The sequence below is a fragment of the Rattus norvegicus genome, chromosome 1, assembly GCF_021556685.1.
Source record: "Rattus norvegicus strain SHRSP/BbbUtx chromosome 1, alternate assembly SHRSP_T2T, whole genome shotgun sequence".
NCBI lineage: Eukaryota > Metazoa > Chordata > Mammalia > Rodentia > Muridae > Rattus > Rattus norvegicus.
Genome location: NC_141534.1, coordinates 14372501 through 14393484, shown reverse-complemented (window position 1 = coordinate 14393484; position 20984 = coordinate 14372501). Strand labels below are relative to the sequence as shown.

General features: G+C 44.9%; 1 protein-coding gene across 10 annotated transcripts in view; it reads right to left on the bottom strand.

Moving 5' to 3' along the window:
- The window catches only part of Nhsl1 (NHS-like 1), a 235601-nt gene that overhangs the window by 28440 nt on the left and 186177 nt on the right, over positions 1-20984 (bottom strand). For all 10 annotated transcript variants that reach the window (XM_087556596.1, XM_087556587.1, XM_087556554.1 and 7 more), the window contains 1 exon segment: positions 10199-10323. Coding sequence is in view for 8 of the 10 variants with exons in the window: in XM_087556554.1 (XP_087412680.1) it covers positions 10199-10323 (125 nt within the window). In the remaining 2 variants the exon portion in view is untranslated.

Sequence of the window (20984 nt, the reverse complement as noted above, 5' to 3'; positions counted from 1 at the left end):
TGCAGTTAATAATGCCACCCTTTTAGTAAGTAACATGACACAACGAAAAGAATTTGAATCTGAGAAGCTCTTGACTCATCCCCTCCCTGGTGCTGTCTAGGGATTATGTGATTATTTGAAAGTCTTCCCCGTTTCTGAACCTCAGCTTCCAAATCATCCACACATCAGTAACAAGTATTAAAAATACCTATTTCATGGGGTTCTTATGGAAAATGGAAGGCGGCATGGGAAGAAGTTCTGGAGATGATCTGTTGCTAGGGTTATAACATCAGGAACCTCCTGACCCATAACAGAGTTGTACATACAGATGACCTGTGAAGCCAGGTCAGTCAGACCGTTTTGTTTTTTTTTTTGTTTTTTTGTTTTTTAAGGAGCTGCCAAAAGCACTCAAATCCATCTCTCCAGGCGGAAAACTCCATGTGGGCAGAACCAGAGACAGGCGGCCAAATTTTCATAAAGCAGACATTGTCTATTGTGGCCCTTTTTCTTTGATGTCTGGGCCTTGAAAAGTTTACTAAAAGTAACCATCATTATTTAGGTGCAAGGTATGTTGTTCCAGGCACTGTACACGGGGCCGCACAGACATTCGTATGCTTGACCTTTTCACACTCTGTGGCTGGGGGTTGGGGGAGGATAGCACAGTGATATCATCTCTCTCACAACTCCAATACTTTTGAAAGCAAGAGCGATGCTATTAATAATTACACAGGAGAGCAGCTGCGGGCCGGGGTTGTCCCCCGTGAACCACATGTGGTTTCATCTCGGTTAAAGAAACCAAAGCTCACATAAGGAAGCAAAGGAACCAGCCTGAACAGGTGGGGAAGCTGCCCCCAAACCTGTGCTCTCTGCATTGTGTTCAAATGAGCAAAAGGGCCTCCAGTTCAGTTACAGCACCCGGGGAGGTTCCGGCTGTTTTCTTCAAAGTCTTCCTTTGATTTAAGTATTTCTTTTAACAAAGCCTAAAACACCCCCCCCCCCCGGGGGTGCCAGTTCAAAAAAAAATAACAGGAAGTAGAAAAGACAACTTCAGTTTCTGTTACTACCACCAAGGCCAACCATTTATTGCCAAAATTCCAATCCAACGCATCACTCCAAGGATAAATTTTATATAAGAGGTTGAGTAACTGGCACCGGGTGCCCTTTCTCTGAGACAATGGGGCCTCTGTGCATGCTTCCCAGAATCAATGAGCACAGCATCAAATGCAGCCTCTCAGAAGGCACCTGGAGAACCGCCCCATCTACCTGCAGGAAGCGTTCTGGCCCACCCTTCAAATCTGACGCTGAAGGAAAAAGGCCCACCCAAGAATAAAGAAAAGTGACTCGTTCTTTGATTCGCAATTGAGCCAAAAAGGCTTTTGCTAGAATCTCAAAATCTCCTTTGCTGACAGCACCTTTCCTCAGGGTAGGCACGCTTGTTTGCTTTTTTGGATACGCAGCACTGCCATTGGAATCATCTTTTTTTTTTTTTTCCCCTTGCCACCCTACATTACTGCTTTCACTATCGGGGACCTGTGGCTCTCGTTGGCAAATTACATTTCTTCATCCCTTAAACTGGTTATAAAGCTTACACTTGGTACAAGTTCTTACATATGGGTAATTAGGCTGATTATTCTAGCACAATTAGCCAGAGTAAAGAAGCAGGATAGTAGCCCTCAGGTTCTCTTTTCTAATGGACCACCCTCATGCTCTGCTGGGTCAGCAGAGCTCCCATCCCAAGCACTTCTGGAAGTGTAATATTTGCTGGATGGGAATCAGATACTCTTCATTAGACCTTGTGCAGCCGAAGCCATTTGTCAACTGGGGAACTTTCTACATCCTTCGCCCTTCTCACCATGCTGCCCCGAACTTCCCTAGAAAACAGAAAAGGGGTTCCCGCAGTAGAATTTGCCCTCAAGAGTGGCTTCTTCTGCAAGCTCTAAAGTTTTTTGCATGGCTTTGAGAATAAAGTTTTGTTTTTGTTTTTTTAACACTGTAAGAACTGAACTGCAGTTGAGCCCTATTGTGGCAGTAGCACAGACAGTGTGTGGAGAGCCTCCAATGATTACAGGGTCCCATCTGAAGTGAAACATCACGGCAATGATTCTACAATGAGGTCCATTTCTAAACTATACTCTAGTTGTTGTATCAGGTTCTGCTGGCCCGTGAATTCAGGGTCCACACTGCAGGATTCCGGACTTGTGGAAATTGGTACAAACGGCTTCCCTTCCCCGTTGCTCTTCTGTTCTTTGGTCACCCTAGCTACTAATGCTTGGAAGCAGCCTCCACGGGCCTCTTCCAATTGTCCCAAGACAGAACGGAGCAAATCCACTTCTCTATAGAGCTGAGTAAGTTTACTTTGGAAGAAATGACAGCACTCGTGCACTGAGTCGTCTGGCCTGAAAACATTCCTTCATGTCATGTTTCTGTCCTCTCGTGCTACTCTAGAGAGTCCTTGTACAAATCATGTATGCTCCTTGTTTGACTTACTAAATTTAGTTCCTGACTAAATTTGGTTCTTTTGTCTGCTATAGTAATTTTAAAATTCCATCTCTTACCCCAAATATAAATATGAAAGTTGCTGGATCCTACATATTAACCCTTTACCTTCCTCAATCAGTGAATAGCATTATTTATAATAATTCAAAGTTTGTATGGTTCTGAATCTCTCAATTTATACATATTTAAATGTGCCAAGAGAAGTAATATAACCACAAACTTTTCAAATATTGTGGTTATTATACAGGATACAACTTTTATTCTGTTTTGTACCATTGGGCACTATGCACGTGACCTCACAGGAGTGCTAAGCAAACATGCAATCATGGGGTGGGGGGGCACAGCTCCTGCTGGAGATACGATTTTGTGCTGGATGGTTCTCCCCATTCAGTGTTAGGTGGTAATACTGGCAGCTACTACCCTCCTCTTAAGTCCCGTTCTAACAGGATCAGCATGCATGGCAAGGCCAGAGGACAACATTCAGAACTGGGTTCTCGCCTTTTATCTTGGGTTCAAAAGATAGAATGCAGCTCGTCAGATTTGCACAGTAAGCATTTTGCCCTCTGAGCCATTTCCCGAGCCCTCACCTCAGTTTTCTTGTTTTATCAGAAATGGCTATTGAATTGTATTAAACATCTTGTCGATATCTACCATTGTTATTACTTGTTTTATCCCCGATTTATTAACGTATTTAGTATTAATAGTCAGTTGCCATCCTTTCTCTAAGTCCGTCCACTGCCATTAAAGTAACCTGCAGTTGACAGGGGAGAGCTTGTGTTTTAATGAGCTGCCAGTCAAGCTTCCTAATGATTTATGGTGGGTTAAACTGGTCTTCCTCTGTTGCACTGGCCAGTTAATCTGCTTCCTACACTCTCTAGCGAGTGTTGGCTTTGTGTTAAACTAATTCTTTAAAAAAGAGCTGAACTTGGAACTGGAGAGATGACAGAGCCATTAAGAGCCCTTACAGTTCTTGCAGGAGACCAAAGCCCATGCCGCAGCTCACAGTTGGCTGAAACTCTAGTCTGAGAGGATCCAGTGCCCTCCTCGGACTTCTATGGCACTGCGCACACATTATGCACACACTTGCAGGCAGAAAACCCCAACATATGGAATAAAAATGAAGAAACTTTTAGAAAAATAACTGAGCTTTTTCTTTTGCCCTGGAACAGTTGCACGCACTGGACCCTGCCCCTGCCCCCGCCCCTGCTCCCGCCCCCGCCCCTGCTCCCGCCCCCACCCCCGCCCCTTTTCTATAAGACAGGTGTATAAAACCTTCTCTCTTCTGGGGTCAGATTTGATATATCACATCTCTTCCTTGTTCTGGAACAGTTGCATGCACTGGACCCCCGCCCCCGCCCCCGTCCCCGTCACGCCCCTTTTCCATAAGACAGGTCTATTAAAAATTCCCTCTCTTCTGGAGTCAGATTTGATATATCAAATCTTTCCCATCTAACAAAAGGTGCCTATTCAAATTGCACTTGCAATCACTTTTCCTCCTATAGCAAATGTGTGGACCAGGAATTCAGCCGGAAGTAGACAATTTGTTTAGTGTGTTAAAGGCTCTAGGCTCTACCCCCAGCTCTGCTTTAGAAAAGAAAGAAAAAGAAAACAAAGTAAGCGATTTCCTACTCTACATGTGTGGTGATTTGTATATGCTTGACCCGGGGAGTGGCAGCATTTGGAGTAGGCGTGGCCTCGTTGGAGGGAATGTGTCACTGTGGGAGTGGGCTTTGAGAACCTCCTTCAGAACTCTCAGCTCCTCCTGCGCCATGTCTGCCTGGATGCTGCCGTGCTTTCTGCCATGATGAATGGAGTGAACCTCTGAACCGTAAGCCAACCCTAATTAAAGGTTGTCCTTTATAAAACTTGCCTTGGTCATGGTGTCTGTTCACAGCACTAAAACCCTAACCAAGACATCAGGCAACAAGTAATACTCATTGGCATTTCCTTCCTCCTTCCCTCCCTCCCTCCCATCCCTTCTCTCTACCCTTCCTATCCCCACTCTGGGGTGGAGAAATTTTCTGGCAATATGGAGGCAATATTCAATGTGCCCTGGGTTTTTTGCGGAAACATCCAGTGGAGTGGTGGGGGTTCACTGAGATGGAGAAAGTTGTGGTGACTAGGTTTCTTTCTGTTGTGTTTTTAAGTGGGCTCTGGAAATCTCATAATTGGATTTGGATAAGTCTGTGGTAAAGGAAATTGGGATAAATTAGCAGATAAATGTCTAAACTAAGCTCAGGCAAAAAAAAAAATAAAAGAAATGTATATTTAAATCTAAGCAAGGTGCACACCTATGCCACCAGTCCTCGGAGAACAAAGCAGGGGACTGTCATGGATTCAAAGGCAGTCTAAGCTACACTGTGAGTTCCAGGTGAACTTCGGTTACAAAGTGAGACCATGTCTTAAAAAGAAAAGGAAAGAAATGTAGAAAATTTCAATCCATGGGATTTAGAATGAGGGGGATTCATTGAGATTACTCGAGGCACGGATCTGTTTCAGAGGAGCACAGGCGCATGACTTGAACCTATGGGAGATTTAGGCACAGGGGAGAAAAAAGAGCATCTGTGGCTGGGAGGTCACCTAAGTAAAGGGACAAGGGAACCAGGAAGGAGTGTGGTGCTACAAAAGCTAAGTAAATGCTCTAAGAAGATTCGCAAACGATGTCAAATGCTGCTGAGAGGAAGAGGTGAGTTCTGAGAACCACTGGTTTGGGACCAGGGAAGTGACTACTGGACATGAGGGTAGTTTCAGTAGTGAGCTGAAGACAGAGGTTTGGAGGGCTTCAAAGGAGACTGTGAACAGAGGCAATGGAGACAGTCTAGACAGTTCTTTGGAGAAATGAAAAGAAAATGGAACTCCAGTGGAATTGGAGGGAGACGAAGGCCAGGGGAAGGTTCCTTCAAGATGAAAGAAAATTCAGTGTGTTCACAAAATGATGGTTATGATGCAATCAAGAACCCATTAGGCTGGGGGTCGGGGTGGGAGGTAGACTGCACTGCTGATCTTCTCTAGGGATTAGCTTTATCTGTTCCACTGGGAAGACAGTGAGTACCTACTGAATGCCAGGCCCTAAACTGGTCCCTTGGGATATAATGGGAGGGAAAAGGACTAGGGATGGTTTGCCCTTGGTGGTGGAAGGAAAGCGTTGAGTGAAGTATTCAGGAACAGGGGAAAGCGGGGCAGTCACACAGCTTGTAAAAAAGATGCCTCGAGGTTGCTTTGGTCTTCTGGACACAGGGAGGCAGGGATTGGAGGCGTGAGAGGAGTGAGCAGATGAGTTAGCATGCTGCGGTTGGGTTGAGGTCACCCGTAACTAGTGCAACTAACGTGCCCTGGTGCCTTTCGCCAGCCCTGACGAGCTAAATAAGGCAAAGCAGGAGGGAACCCGGGTCAAAGTAGGGGTGGGGTTTTTGCTGGTAAACTGACAGTAGGAACCGCAGCAGAGCTTAAAGAGCACACAAATATGGAGACAATGAGCCACATCATGGAAACTAAAGCAAGAGGAGTGCAGTCACAGAGGAACGGGGTCCCCGGCAGATCCTCCGCTAGACTGATCCATCGAGCAACCATGATGCAAATAATTCCTGTACTGAGCACTTAGAAGGATTGAGATGAACAAACAGATTGTTTTAACTCCAGCAAACCCCATAGGCCACACTTGAGAAATAAACCTAGAATCTCTACCACTGCCACCCCTGTCCCTGTCCCCATATGTGTTTTCTTCCCTGGATTACTGCAGTGGCCTACTGTCTGGTCTCTGCATCAGTCATCAACTCCCTAAGGCCTCGTCTCCATAAACTACATTAATTAGCAATTCACATCACTTCACTTCCCTGCTCCGCTCACCCAGTGACCTCTCCATCTTACCTGGGGGCAACCAGTCTGAGGTCCTTCATTGTCATCTGTGTGTGTGTGTGTGTGTGTGTAAAAGGGTGCTAAGGGAAGAAGGAAAGGAAGCAAGAAGGGAAGAAGGAAGATAATATAAAAGCTAAAGGGTGCTCTAATGGAGGAAAAGAAAAGCAAACACAGGACGGGACGGGATACGGGGTAAGGCGACGTAGACTGGAACCGATGGGAATAAAGAATAACGACACGCATGTAGGATGATGCCAAAATGCAACCCACTCCTTCATATCCGAACATTAAAAAATTAGTTTTTAAAAAGTGGAAAAAAGAAAAAGGAGGGGGTTTAATACGGTGGTGGCACGGTTAGCTTTAGTCATTAACCTGACAAGCTAGAATGACCTGGGAAAGGAGTCTCAATGAGGGATTGCCTAGATTAAGTTAGCCTGCCGACATGTCTATGAAGGACTACCTTGATTAGGAGGAAGACGAACCCACTGTGGGTGGCACCATTCCCTGCCCAGGGGATTGAGTAAAAGTGGCAAAGGCAAGCTGAACATTAGCATACATGTGTATGCTCACTCTGCTCTCAGCTGTGGATGTGATGTCACTAGCTGTTTGAATGGAAGCTCCTCCCCACAATGATGGACGTAACCTGAAATAAAACCTTTCTTATGTTTCTTTTGTCAGGTTTCTTTTATCACAGCAACAAGAAAGGAAACAGATAGATAGCATGCTTTGTTAGTTGTGATTAAATTACTATGTATCTAATACTAACACATTTTATAACACAAGATAGCTTTATATCTATATTTTATTCTGAAACATATTTATTATGACCTCTCTTTTGGAGGATATAACTTGGTCCCAACTGACAAGCATTCTACCTCTAAACTATTTCCTTAGACCTAAAGTAAACTTTGTAACAAATTGCTTTGAGATAAAATTTAGACGAACACTGTTTTTTTAAAAGAAAGTAGTAATACTTAGTGTGTATTACAAAACAAGAACAGTTCCTTTTAAATATCATCAATGATGCATTCTAAGGACATCAAGCCACGGAACGAGTATTGACCTGTTTAAACCACAAAAGTAACAAAACTTTATGTGAGCAAGGAAATTGGATCTTAAGATGGCTGTGTGCTTTCCCGGGAGGGCCCAAATATAGGAAGGCTGAGGTGCAGACAGTCTTCCCATCTGTGACTCAGAGAGGGCCTACACAAGTTCTTAGAGAACAGCTCTTCCACACATGCCAGGGAGCTTCTGATCTGTCTGGTGTAAAAGACGGTTCCGTGGGTAAAGCACTTGCCATGCAGGCCTGATGAACTGAAGGTGGAACCTATGGTAGGAGGAGAGGACTCCCCAAACTTTCCTCTGTCCTCTGCATGTGTGTGTCCAACTACACACATACACACACACACACCCACACACACGCACACACACTCATACACGCAGACACCCAAATACACACACACCCAAATACACACACACGCACACACACCCACACACACACTCATACACGCAGACACCCAAATACACACACACCCAACTACACACACACCCACAGACACACGCGCACACACACACCCAAATACACATACACGCACACACACACGCACACACACGCACACACGCACACACACTCATACACGCAGACACCCAAATACACACACCCACACACAGACACACGCGCACACACACACCCAAATACACACACATGCACACATACTCACCCCCACACACAAATACACACACACACAAATACACAACCTCACACACACACATACCTCACACACACACCTCACACACACACACAAATACGCACACACACACAAATACACACACCTCACACACACACACACACTCATACACGCAGACACCCAAATACACACACACCCAACTACACACACACCCACAGACACACACGCACACACACACCCAAATACACACGCACACACACACCCCCACACACTCACCCCCCCACAAATACGCACACACACAAATACACACACCTCACACACATACACACACACACACACACACACCTCACACACACACACACACACACAGGCATTACATTTTTAGAAAGGAAAGGAAAGAAAACATGTCGGGTTGAGGGCTTAGGTCTGTGTTCCTGGTCTAGGGGTGAAAGTGCAATCAAATCTTCCTGCACTGTCAGAGGGAGTAGGCAGCCAAGGAGAATTTGGACAGCAGGATCCGTTCTACTAAAGATCTTGGAGAACCGCCATGATAAAGCCAAGCTGTTGGCAAGGACCCACATTTGGATCCTCACACCTGACCCTGACATGCCACCCTTAGACACCATTCCTGGCTCATTCCTAGGCTATTCTGGGCCCATGATTGGCTTTCCCTCCTGTGGTGATCAGTGGAAGGCCGGGGTCCACCTCAATGTATTCTTAACCACGGCTTCTTCATTCTCCTCTTTCATGCCGATAAAGGATCGCAGCTTTTGATATTCCAGAGCAGACCCATTTTGAAATGGCGGCTGTGCCATTATATAACAGTATATAACAGCCATCTTACTTAGCAAAAAGACGAGCCTACTGTGTAAACACATCCTTAAGGAAACACAAAACTATTCTGTGATAAAAACTCAGGTAAGGAGGAAAGCATGGAAATCTGACTCGCTCGTCTGGCCTGAGGCACTGGCATGTTATGGACCAGCACACACATTCCACACACTCCAGCCACACACACCACACACTCCAGCCACACACACCACACACTCCAGCCACACACACCACACGCTCCACCCCCCCACACACACCACACACACCTGCAGACAAAGTAAAACAATAAAAAAAATAGATCTTTAAAAATGTGCTTTCTGAGTCAAACTCAATTTCCCAAACCTTATTTTGTTTAATTAATTCTACCCTGGCCACATCACTTAACAAAATGAGAATAAGATCTCCACACACTTTTATCCTTCTGTGTGTGTTTAGAATTGAGGAAGTGTTCACTGCGATGTCGTCTGTGCGTATTACAAGGGGTAGCGTGAGAAAACGGAGCCCAAAGGTACACAAAGTCACCAACTGAATTGTCGAGTAGGAGAAAAACTAGGCAAAAGCATTACTTACAGGGATCACAAACCACTTTTGAAATAATAGTAGCTTTTACTGTTTTGCTGGGGGTTTGAATATATATGGTTTACGCTTCTGTGGCCCATGTTTGCAAGCAGGCCTAAGAGGACAATTTCGGGGTGTGCTCCTGAAAGGAACTAAGGTAGCTCTTGTTGGACTCACCCAGCAACTGTTGCATCCTGTGCATGAGATATGGACTGTTCTCTGTCACATTATTCCTCTCGATACATCCACCAAGATGTGACCGTCAAGAGGACGCTCACCAGAGCTCCGTGCCAGGTATGTAATCCCTCAGACTACCCTCTATGGAGAACTCTCCCACTCAGAAGCAGCCGACTTTGGCCTACCTCACTACTGCTGAGGTAAGTCTGACTACAGCAGAGCCCTTTAAGAGATGACTGAGCCCCTCGTCATATGAAAAACAAAATGTGTTTGAAAGACATGTCTGCTACTCAAAACATACACATATATGCCATATTGTCGTTGTGTATTTCTTGGATCCTGAACTCACCCCCTTTTTTTCTTTTTTAATAAAAAGAATGATTTTACATTGGAGGAAAAATTGATGAGACAGTACTGAGAGTTTCTGATGGGCTCTGCCAACCAGTTCCCCATCAGGATAAGATCACAGCGTCAGGGTACTTTTGTCAAAACCAGAAAATTAACCCCTGGCATGACAGACAGTACTTAACGAGAATGAAGGATTTATTCTGAGTCTATCAGCTTTCCTCTGCAACGGGGTGCAATGCAGATGTGGGTGCTGAGCTTGGCCTCACCTTTCGGTCTGTTTCTGCATCTTCCTCTTGATAGTCATCGCCTGGGCTGGAGCTGGCTGCAAAGGTGGGTCCCTGAGAATAGTACTGAGAACTTCGGCAGCCATCGCGCCTCAGCTTGTCACATTCTGCAGGGGAGACAGGCAGTGGGGGGTAAGACGTCATTAGAAGGCAGGACTTCTTGAGTTCACGTTAACGTTTCCAGTAATATTATCCTAAGGAAAACGGAATTTCAAAATGGTGATACAAATGTGTAAGGATTATTAAGGCGCTAAATATCACTTTAATGCACTTCAGACGGATCTCCGGAGTGCACCACATTACTATACGGCAAACCCTTGTCAGCAACGCTGTTCGTGGAAACTGAAGGCTGGCATAACCAAAACTCATGTTCAGGATGCTAGGCAAGGAAGGGTGAACTCAGAATTTTACCCCAGGGCCTTAGTTACTGAACTATAATTGTTCTCAGAGGAACTCCTGATTATATTGTAACAGCTTTCAAAACCCAAAATACAAGTGATGGCCAAGCCTTGCTTGCTTCTAGGACTGAGGAGAAGTGATATGGGAGATCCTCTGGGATCACCCTTACTTTACAGGGAAACGGGGCTGGAGGACGGGAAGGAGACAGGAGGGGAAGAAAAGGGAAGAGCCCGGGACGCTGGAAATGAAGCACACAGACCTGGAGATGCCAAGCAGGTGCCGTATCACTCGGCCTGCAATTTAATTTTAATATCGATTTTGTTGTGGGATCATTCAGGAGAAGCTGCGTGCTAGCCTGAGACATCTGCCAGACCACAGAGGAATATGTGGCAGCGGCAGGGTCCATGTGCTTAGCAGGCGGCTGGGGCCACAGGCTGTGCTCTCAAAGGGAAACTGCTGTAGGGAGGATTGTAGGCATCTGGGCTAGTGGGTGGGAAAGGCAGTGGGGGCTTCTCAAAGCACCAGGACCTTTTCTGCCGCTGGCCAGACTCAGGAAAGGAGCAACTTCCAGGCAGAAGGAGTCATGATGTGGTTCCCTTAAAACCCAACTTTCTAAAGCAGAAGAAAAAAAAAAAAAAAAGAGCTGTTCTAAAAGTTTTCTCTTTACGGAGTTTTTTAAAACCATACACCTAAAGGCATAACACCGAACTAATGCCTTTCCTCAGTGCCAGTTTTCAAACAGAGTATAAAAGTCCTCATTCCTTATCACGGTGGAATGGATGGAGGAAGTTTCTAATTCAGTACTGAACATCGGAATTAACAAAACACATGTCATGATGACAGTCCTGAAGGTCTCTGAAAGTGTCAAGGTAAGTGGGAAATGAACAGCACGAGGGAGCTAAGTAACAGAGTCAGTCAGCTATAGGCTGGCAACTGCACGTAACACGTTCTGAAGAGCAGACTTCACGTGCCTGAAGCTCCCAAGAGCCAAACAGTGTTTAAAATCACATTTACTTCCACACTTGTTCGTCACGTATGTATAAGTGCAGCTTCACTCATATGACCCAGCCCCACAGACAGAAATGTTTTTAACAACTCCCCACTGGTTATCACTGACTTACGGTAAATATGAATGGTCTGGATCCTGTTCCCCTGAGAGGGTGTTACAAGAGACCTGAAGGGTAGTTTCTAAATGGGCTTCTCTGCGGGTTACTGGGATTCTTAACCATCGGATTTATCTTTCTTTTTAAGGCCCACCTTCTGGGAAGGTTAAAAGCTGTTAAGACTCAATTCCATAGTTTGACATTCCATACTTCGGCCCAGCCCAGTGGGTTCCGCACTTAAGCTTTGCTACTAAATTCGCTCTCCCATAGCCCCGGAAATAAGCTGTTCCAACCAGCTCGGTAACACCGAGCCTCCTAAGGCTCGCGAGATAAAACCACTGTAAACCATTACCGCTACCCACGGCTACCAACCTACGGTCTCAGAACTTGACAAGTAAGGGAAAATTAAGACAGAAGCCAGAGCCTTTACTAGACCCTCTCGTTTACAATCTTCTTTTCTGGACCCACTAATTAAGCCTGTGAAGAGTCTGGATGGTGGCACACACCTGCAATCCCAGCATTCAGAGTGAGAACAAACCTTCAAGGCCAGGGATCGCACAGATAAGCCATGAAAAAAAAAAAGGAAGGAGGAGGAGGAAGAGGAAGAGGAGGGAGGAGAGGAAGAGAAAGAGGAGGAAGAAAAGGAGGAAAAAGAAAGGAAGAAAACTTTAATTTTTGTTTTATGTATTGATAATATTTGAAACGTAACATTTTTTCTCGAGGAAGTATGGACTCTTGGACTAGCCCATTATTAAGAGTGACATTACTTCTCATTCTCTGGAGAAATGGCCAGTAATATTAAACAGAGCCAAAATGATTGGCACGTGTTGCATCTTAAAAGTCCCAAATACTTCTAGAGCGACCACCCACTCATGGAAAAGGACAAAAGGTTAATGACTGTGAGAACTTTAGTCCCTCCCAGTGTGAAAGACAGGCCAAGCTCTTCCTATCATGACATTCATGGCAGAGAAATGTGTGCACTGAGGTCCAACGAACGCTCACAGAAAAAAATGCAACAGGGTATTGTGCCTGAGACTAAAAGAAGTGGCATAAGCTTAGGAATTGGCAGGTGACCTTCTGTAGGATGATGTCACTAGGCAGCAAGGCGGGCCCAGGATAAGGCAAAGCCTATCATTGGATGAGAAGGAAGGCAGGCAGGGGATGGGGAGTTGGGGTGTGGGGAGAGGGAGTTTAGGAAGGAGGGAGGAGGAGCCAGGGGAGGAAGAGGGAGATGGAGGAGGAGGAGGGAGAGGAGGAGGAGGAGGAAGAAGAAGAGGAAGGGGAGGAGGAGGAAGAGGAAGAGGAAGAGGAGGAAGAGGAGGAAGAGGAAGATGAGGAGGAAGAAGAGGAGGAAGAGGAGGAAGAGGAGGAGGAGGATTCTGATCCAGGTCAATTTTATCTTGTCTAGGTGGGCAGTTTCTATATTAATTGGCAGTGAATTTATTCTGTGGATGTATTGTGGATTGAGAATTTAACACATCAATCTGATTGTTGGGTTACAGTTTGTTGAGTCCTGGTTTTTACAGGGTAGCTGGGACCAGAGTTCCCGGCTAGCTAGGACTGGCCAGGGTGACTAGCAATGGGAGTGGAGAGATCGCTGGGGCCAGAAGACAGCTAGGCTAACATGGCGTGGTGCCACACTGGAACCAGCCACCCCGGAGATAAATTAATGTTAGTTCTATATAATGTTAGTCCTGCGGTGCCAGAACTAATGCCAGGGAGCGACTGCCCAGGTCGGATAGTACCAGGAGGCCAGCGTGGAGTGGTGACGTACGGGAACCGGTAGTGCCATTTTTAAATTTTCACCACAACGACTTTTCTTTTTTTAATCTCTTATCCAGCTTCTGAAATGAAGTAAACTGACAAAATTCCACTGCCACTTATTCCGACTCTAGAGGACATTTAGGAGCATTTCCTTTATCAGTTTGCAATAGCCCTTGGCTTCTAAAACCATGGCTTTGTTCATTAAAACTGGATGTACTGAGTGCAGAATGAGACAAGAGTAGATCAAAGCACCGTGGATAAACAAAGGCTCTTCTACCACAACGACGAGAGCAAGTTAACTGCAACACGGTACTACGTCATTTACAGTCCAGTTACACCGGCAACCACAAGACAGAAACGAGATCCTAAGTGTAACAGCAGGCCTGCGCTTAGCACCGGCTCCTGAAATAGAAATGAAGGTTAAAACTGAGCTACTGTTCCTGAAGGGCTGCTTAGATAGGGATCACTGTTGAGGCCTCTGCTTGCCCAACTACGAAATTTCCCTTCTTTCCTTTCACGAGGGAAAAGAAGTTCTTTAGCATAAGGAACAAGCACAAATATTTCCAGTAAACCAATTTTTTAGAAGGAAAGAGCGAGGTCATAAACAAGACCGCCATCTAACCATCTCTTGAATTTAACTTAGAAATGGCAACAGAATCTACTGCAAGGAGGAGGTATGAGCTGTGAGTGTATCCCTGGTACAAATATAAAAAGCACACACACACACACACACACACACACACACACACACACACGCCCCTGTAATCCTAGTACAAGGAAGCAGACAGAAGGGTCCCTAAGCACTCACTGGTCAGCTAGTACACTCCATCAGTGAGCTCCGGCTTCAGAGGAAGACTGTCTCAAAACATAAGGGACAGGGAAGGGGGGAGGGGCATGCTCAATAGGTAAGAGCACTTTCTACATGAGAGAACACACATGCATGCACATACAACCATGTATGCGTGCTTAGCTTCAAGTTCAGTCAGAGATCCTCTCTCAAAGAATTAGGTGAACACTGATAGAGAAAGACACCTGGCATTCTCCTCTGGCCTCCATATGTACATATGCAGTGCGTGCATACAACACACACACACACACACACACACACACACACACACACACACACCCCACGTCATGAAAAATAATCCGTTACAGTAAGTTTTCAAGAGCTATTTTCAAAGTTCATTTCTCTCTGGGCGCTCTTGCGGAATTTCTTCTTCCTGAGGTTACTGCTTCTAAACTTACTTGAGCAGTCACCATGAACTAGGATACATACAATAGCTACAGGTAGTCCCAGATTCTCAGCGGCTTAACACTTTTGAAATCTCAGAGGCAGAGAGTAATTCTACTCCCCTCACACGGCCAAGGAGAGCTACCGATCTGGTCTGCGTCCCCATTTACAGTCGAGGCAGACAGGGTCCACCTCACCGGGTACTTGGAGAATGAATGTAGAGTTTCTCACACTGACTCTTCCGCACAGAAGTTACAGCAGCTCCATCCACTCCAGTGTTGTTGGATGAAACAAGCTAGATAACTAGATAAAACTTCAGGGAAGACCGGAAATGTAGTCTTACCTCCGGCAGAGGGAGGAAACTGGTAATATTCCAGGACGACTCGGAAGGTTCTACCGAACAGAGGAATGACACCGAGTCTAGTCTCCAGATTCTCACTACCTCCCCTCTCAGTGCATTATTATTCCAGTCCTTCTAAGACGAAGCAGAGCCTTATGACTGGCAAATGCAACTTCCATAAAGACCAACCCTTTTGTTCTATAAACGGTGACTAATGGCTATTGAGAGTACCCATTAGGGCGGTCAAGCAGCTGCTGGTCACCAGACAGACTTTCCACATAGCTTACTATTTGCGATGTCTAGAAAGCAGCACAGGAATCTCCTAGGAATTCAAATTCCAATCTGGCCAAATACTTTCCAGTCCTCTGTCTGCTTGGGCACTGTGCTAGGGCAGACCTTCCACAGAGCCCCCGTAAGGAGGGTGTGCAAAACAATACCCCCTCACATACCCACCGATGTTAGAATTCACACATAAACCATAACCAGTTGGATTCATTACCAAAAGTCGGGAAGTAACTTGTTTTTTTTTTTTTAAAAAAAAAACAAACTCATTTTAGATACATTTTTACCAAAACACCACAAAGCTGTGTGCATTTCTTTCCCTTTAAGAATGCAAGACACTCCTAGTGGGGTCCTTCCACTGTCGGTGGCTGGGACCTTTCTAATACCACCTCAGGCCAAAACAAAATCAGTCAAACTAATTTAACTCTCAGATTTATAAAAAGGATGATATGTCTAATTGATTTTACTTGACACAAAATGTTATAATTAAAAGTGGTTTTACTCTAGAAAAGTAACTGTCAGGTACTCAGCAAATACATTGTAACTTATCACGGCAAAAAAAAAAAAGATGGAGGCTTTCTGGTCTCTGATTTATATGTTGAACTGTGTCCTCTCAAAAAAATACAGAGATGCCTTCAGCCCATGTGCTTCCGTGGAAATGAAATCCTTCCAGGTAGACACTGGTTGCAATGAGGGTGTAAAGAGTGGGGTGTAGTGAATAGGACTGATGTCCCTATAGGAAGAGATAACAGGAAGGCCCTCTTTAGGCTGGAGAGGAAACAGCCACATGAAGCTATAGGCAAGAGTTTGAAGCTAGCAGGGACCACCAAAAGCTGGAAGAGGCAAAGGAATCTTCTCAGAGAAGATGTAGGGAACACGTCTTTACCACCAATTTAGTTTTGAACTTTCTGTCTTTAGACCTATGAGATAAAACTTTTTTTTTTGCTGTTATTTTAAGTCACCCAGTTTTATAATATACCACCATGACAACCCTGAAGTATTAACATAGACTTCATCTCCAGGTCCTTTCGACAGGATAGGTCACAGAAGTCATAACAGTAGCGACCATGTACCAGTGATACCTACTTTGAGGACTTCCTGTGTCACTGTTCTAAGATATCCGGAGGAGAATACTCACATTTAACGCATGAAAACTTAAAGAGGCAAAATGTAGCATGGTGTGCCGCGTGTGATGGACCCGACATTGGAACTTGGGTGTTCTGGCCTCATTGTGTCTCCTGGGAGTAATATCATGTTTAACCGTGTGGCTTAGGACGAGAGATTACATCATCTTCATTTCTCTCTGGACCTCTGCTATGGTTTAAAATACTCCCACCAAACTCAAGCTGCAACCTAACTGCCACTCTGGTGGTCCTGGAGCTGGGAACGCTAAGAGATGCATGGGTGCTTTACTCGAGAGTGCTTCACTCTCACAGACTAACACCACTGTGCTGGAGAGGAATTACGGTAGCAGGTACTTCCCCTGTCCTTCTCTCTGCCTTTGGATCACTTACTCTAGCTAGAAGCCTCTTATCAGATCTTGGATATCCCAGCCTTCAGAACCACAAGCAAAATGTCATCTGCCCCTTTGAGGTTGACCTCCAATCCTCAGTTGCACAAAGCCTTCTCTCTTGACTACACGCACAGGCATATGCATCTTCCAGCCCTGTGCTATGATGAATTTGTCAGTATTACAGTGTCTCTGTACCCTCAGGTCCTGTTTCTCATGGCAGTTGACTTCTATTCCCAGGTCACCGTTATCAGCTCTGTGTTCATTAATATACATTGCCCCTTCCCTTCTAGGCTTTAGGGTCTTTAAATGAGGAAGTCATACCTTACGCACCCATAGGTCCTATTGTGCCCTCATATGGTATAAAAATCTCAAATTGGGTTGGGGATTTAGCTCAGTGGTAGAGCGCTTGCCTAGAAAGCGCAAGGCCCTGGGTTCGGTCCTCAGCTCCGAAAAAAAGAAAAAAGAAAAAAAAAAAAAACCTCAAATTATGCCCCTCTGAAAGAAGAGTAAATAAAAGTTTACAGACACATAAGAGAAACTATTGCCAAAGAAGCAAATTGTAGCAGCAGGTATGATTATCAGGGCGTAATATCCCTACTCCGAGTACCTATTAATTCAGCAAACAGTTCTTAAGCACTGTCGCACGGAAAGGAGATTCCCACAGCAAATGGAAAAGACCCTAGTCCCCAGAGCCTATGTTATGACATGTGCATAGACAGCAAATAAAAACTGTAAATTATTATAATAAGGTCCTGTAAGTAGAAAAGCAATACTGTAAAAAAGGGAAGAGGGGGTGATGGGTTGATGATACCCAGGAAGTAGGGGCTTCGGGGAATTTGACATCCAAGGAAGAAAGTTTGGCTTCTACTTCCTGAAGAAAGAATTGTAGATGACTGTGGTTAAGAATAGGGACGAAGAGGGAGAGGAGGGAAGTTAGCTTTGGCAGGACAGTGGACAGTCAGCACAGGGCCTTGTGAGTTATCCTCTAACCCCAGACACAGGAGTAGCCTTCAGTAGCTCAGAACAGAGAGGTAGCCTGTCTACACTTGCCTTCCCCCAGCTTCGGCCTGGGATTCTGGCCAGACTCGGCAGATACACAAAGTCTTAATAAACCCAGGGTAGAGTCTGAGTGAAAAAAAGTCACCAGTTAGACTAGAAGCAGCACCTGGCACTTACCACTAATGTCTGTCCCTCATAAAGGATTTTCTTTGTCACATGTTTCATCTGTGAGCTGAGACTGCAAGGTGGCGGTGGGGGCCATAGCTGTGTCAACATTCTCTAGAGTTGACTGAGGAGAGCTACAGTGTTTTCTTGGGCTATTTCTGGAGCTCTAAGTAGCCGTATCACCCACCTGTACATGGAACCTACAGCCCAGTGTCACAATTCAGTAAGTCTTTTTGGAATGTATAAAGCGTCCTCTTTTGCCAACCCGAAGGCTACGAATGTCACCAGATAGCATGTGAGGCTAGAAGAGATAGCCTCGGTTTGCCTCACTCACCTACCAATGCATTTTTGGGGGGGTGGGGGGAGGGGTAAGGGGAGAGACAAACACATCTTTGTTCTGTTACCTATAACAATTTCACCAAGAGCCTCACAACAGTACAAGCCTGGCTACCTGGGTCTTGATCCTTACACCACATTTAAAGGTAGCCAAAGGAAACCATCTCTACAAGATCGTCCTTTGCCTTCTCTATAGGACACATGCCCTTGCCCCACAATGGGAATCATAATTTAATTTAAAAACCTTCATAAAGCTGATATCGCACTGAAATTTGGCGTGTGTGGTATTTGTGCCCAGGCCACTTACTCCTTTACGGTGAGAGCTGTGCTTGTCTGGGTTGACAAACCCCATGAAGAAGGCCAGCCAGGCATTCTGGAGAGAGGGCTCCAGAGAGTTAAGAGAAGTTGCCTACTCCCCCAGAGACGCAAATCTGATTCCCAGAACCGGTATGGCAGCTCACTCACGACCATCTGTAACTCCAGTTCTGGGGAAGCTGATGCCCTCTCCAGACTATGGGGTACCAGGTGTGCACATGGTGTACAGATGTGCACGGGGCCGGGCAGCCATACACACGCAATAAAATTATCTCAAAATGTCTTCGTAAAATGTCACTGCTTCCGGAAGTTCTTACAATGATCTGGAAATGGTCTGAGAACACATTTTTAACTGCAATAGGTAGCTAAGGCCTCGGACTTCGAACTGAAGGAGCAGCTCGGTAGGAGAACGCTTGTGGATTCACCGAGCATAGGTTCGATCTTTATAACTGTAACCTCCCCCAACACAAGACTGCTGGGCATTATAGAGGAAAAGAGGAAACAGAAGCTGGATGGATATTTGGAATAAAATAGGACTGTTTTGCTACTCTCCAAAAGGATAATACAGTAATATGGGTAGTTGTTTCTAAAACAACACCAAAAAAAAAAAAAAAAAAAAAGGAAAAAAGAAAAAGCGCTTACTGGCTCACAAAACCATGTGAGAAGACGGTTGGATGTTTGCGACCAAAAAGCCAAAAGGATCCAGTACGTTTTCTACCTGGTCATTTTTCAGGCCAGCAGAGTGGCAGTGGCACATGTGTTCCTTGGGAAGGTGGGAGGTGCTGGGGTCACAGCAGAATCCCGGATTTCACAGCAGCCTGGGGCTCTGACATGCCATATTGTAACGTCTGAATATGGTTTACCCTGAACAGTATTAAATCTCTTGGAATCCTTTTTCTAGAACTCAAGGTCATAAGACTTTGGGAGGACTCCAGTTCCAGCATTAATTATAAGGATGATGGCTGTAATGTGCCGCTCCAGTGAAGGTGCCCTACCGGGATCCAGCAGCTAAAACATTGTTTTCAGATCGCTGATTTTTAAAGCCAATACTCCTGACGTTAAAAACAAAAAGAAAATCAGAAGGCCCTTTGCTGTCATTACTTGATTTGTGCTTAAAATAATTGTGTCTGAATTAAAGAAAAGCGTGTATTCTATCTGCTCCCTCTATCAGGAAACTCGGGCCAACATCTCCAAGAGTCCACACTTCTTCCATCCCAGTCGTTTGTCATTAGAATAAGAACAGCAGGCTCTAGGGCCAGAACTAGCACATCTTCATCTTGGTCGAGGGGATCTAAGAACAGGCATTTAGAATAAAATCAGTCCCAGCCCAATACTGTGCCAGGTATGATGTAGCTGGTAGAATTTAGTTTTGCTCTTGCAAGGAAGCCCACAGGAAAAACCGACTGTGCTTAAACATCATACTTCGTAAGTACGCAAAAGTGTTTCTTTAATGAAAATCAACCCAAAATACAGCGTCTAATTTGGCCTCTCCTTTCATTAGGTTTTTGGGTTTAACAAGATTGGAAAAGAGAAAGAAATCTAACTGATTTCATACGCCGCCACTTACAGATAGTGAATTTGCCAAAATCCGTTTGAATTTTCTAAAACTTCTTTAAGCAGTTAATGTCGATTTATATAAATTGTCTCCAAGCACCAACAAACTTGAAGATAATTAAAAGCCCATAGATGTGCCAACATTTTCCAAGTGACTCATTTAGTGAATTTAATATGAGTCTTGTCCTTAGGTATTTTTCTAGATAATGTGATGGAAATTTTAAATGCTAAGAACTCAAGTAAACCTACCCTTCTGGTTGACTGCTGGACTAATGGTCAGTCTTTCCCTCATTTTCAATTAAGAGTTGTTGTGCGGGCTGGAGAGATGGCTCAGTGGTTAAGAGCACCGAGTGCTCTTCCAGAGGTCCTGAGTTCAATTCCCAGCAACCACATGGTGGCTCACAACCATCTGTAACAGATTCTGGTGTATCTGAAGACAACTACAGTGTACTCATACACATTAAATAAATAAAATATTTTTTTCTTTTTTCTTTTTTTCGGAGCTGGGGACCGAACCCAGGGCCTTGCGCTTTCTAGGCAAGCCACTGAGCTAAATCCCCAACCCCAAATAAAATATTTTTAAAAAGAGTTGTGCAACTTAATGATGGCATCAAAGCACATTTGTGTATTCTAAGTATTCAAATCAGAGCTGTCTTGCAATATACGTATACTGAACACAGAGATCAGACCCTCATCAATCATCGCTTCAGTGACAATCAATATCCAAAACAACAGAAAACAGAAAAGAACAAACAAAAAATATGGCT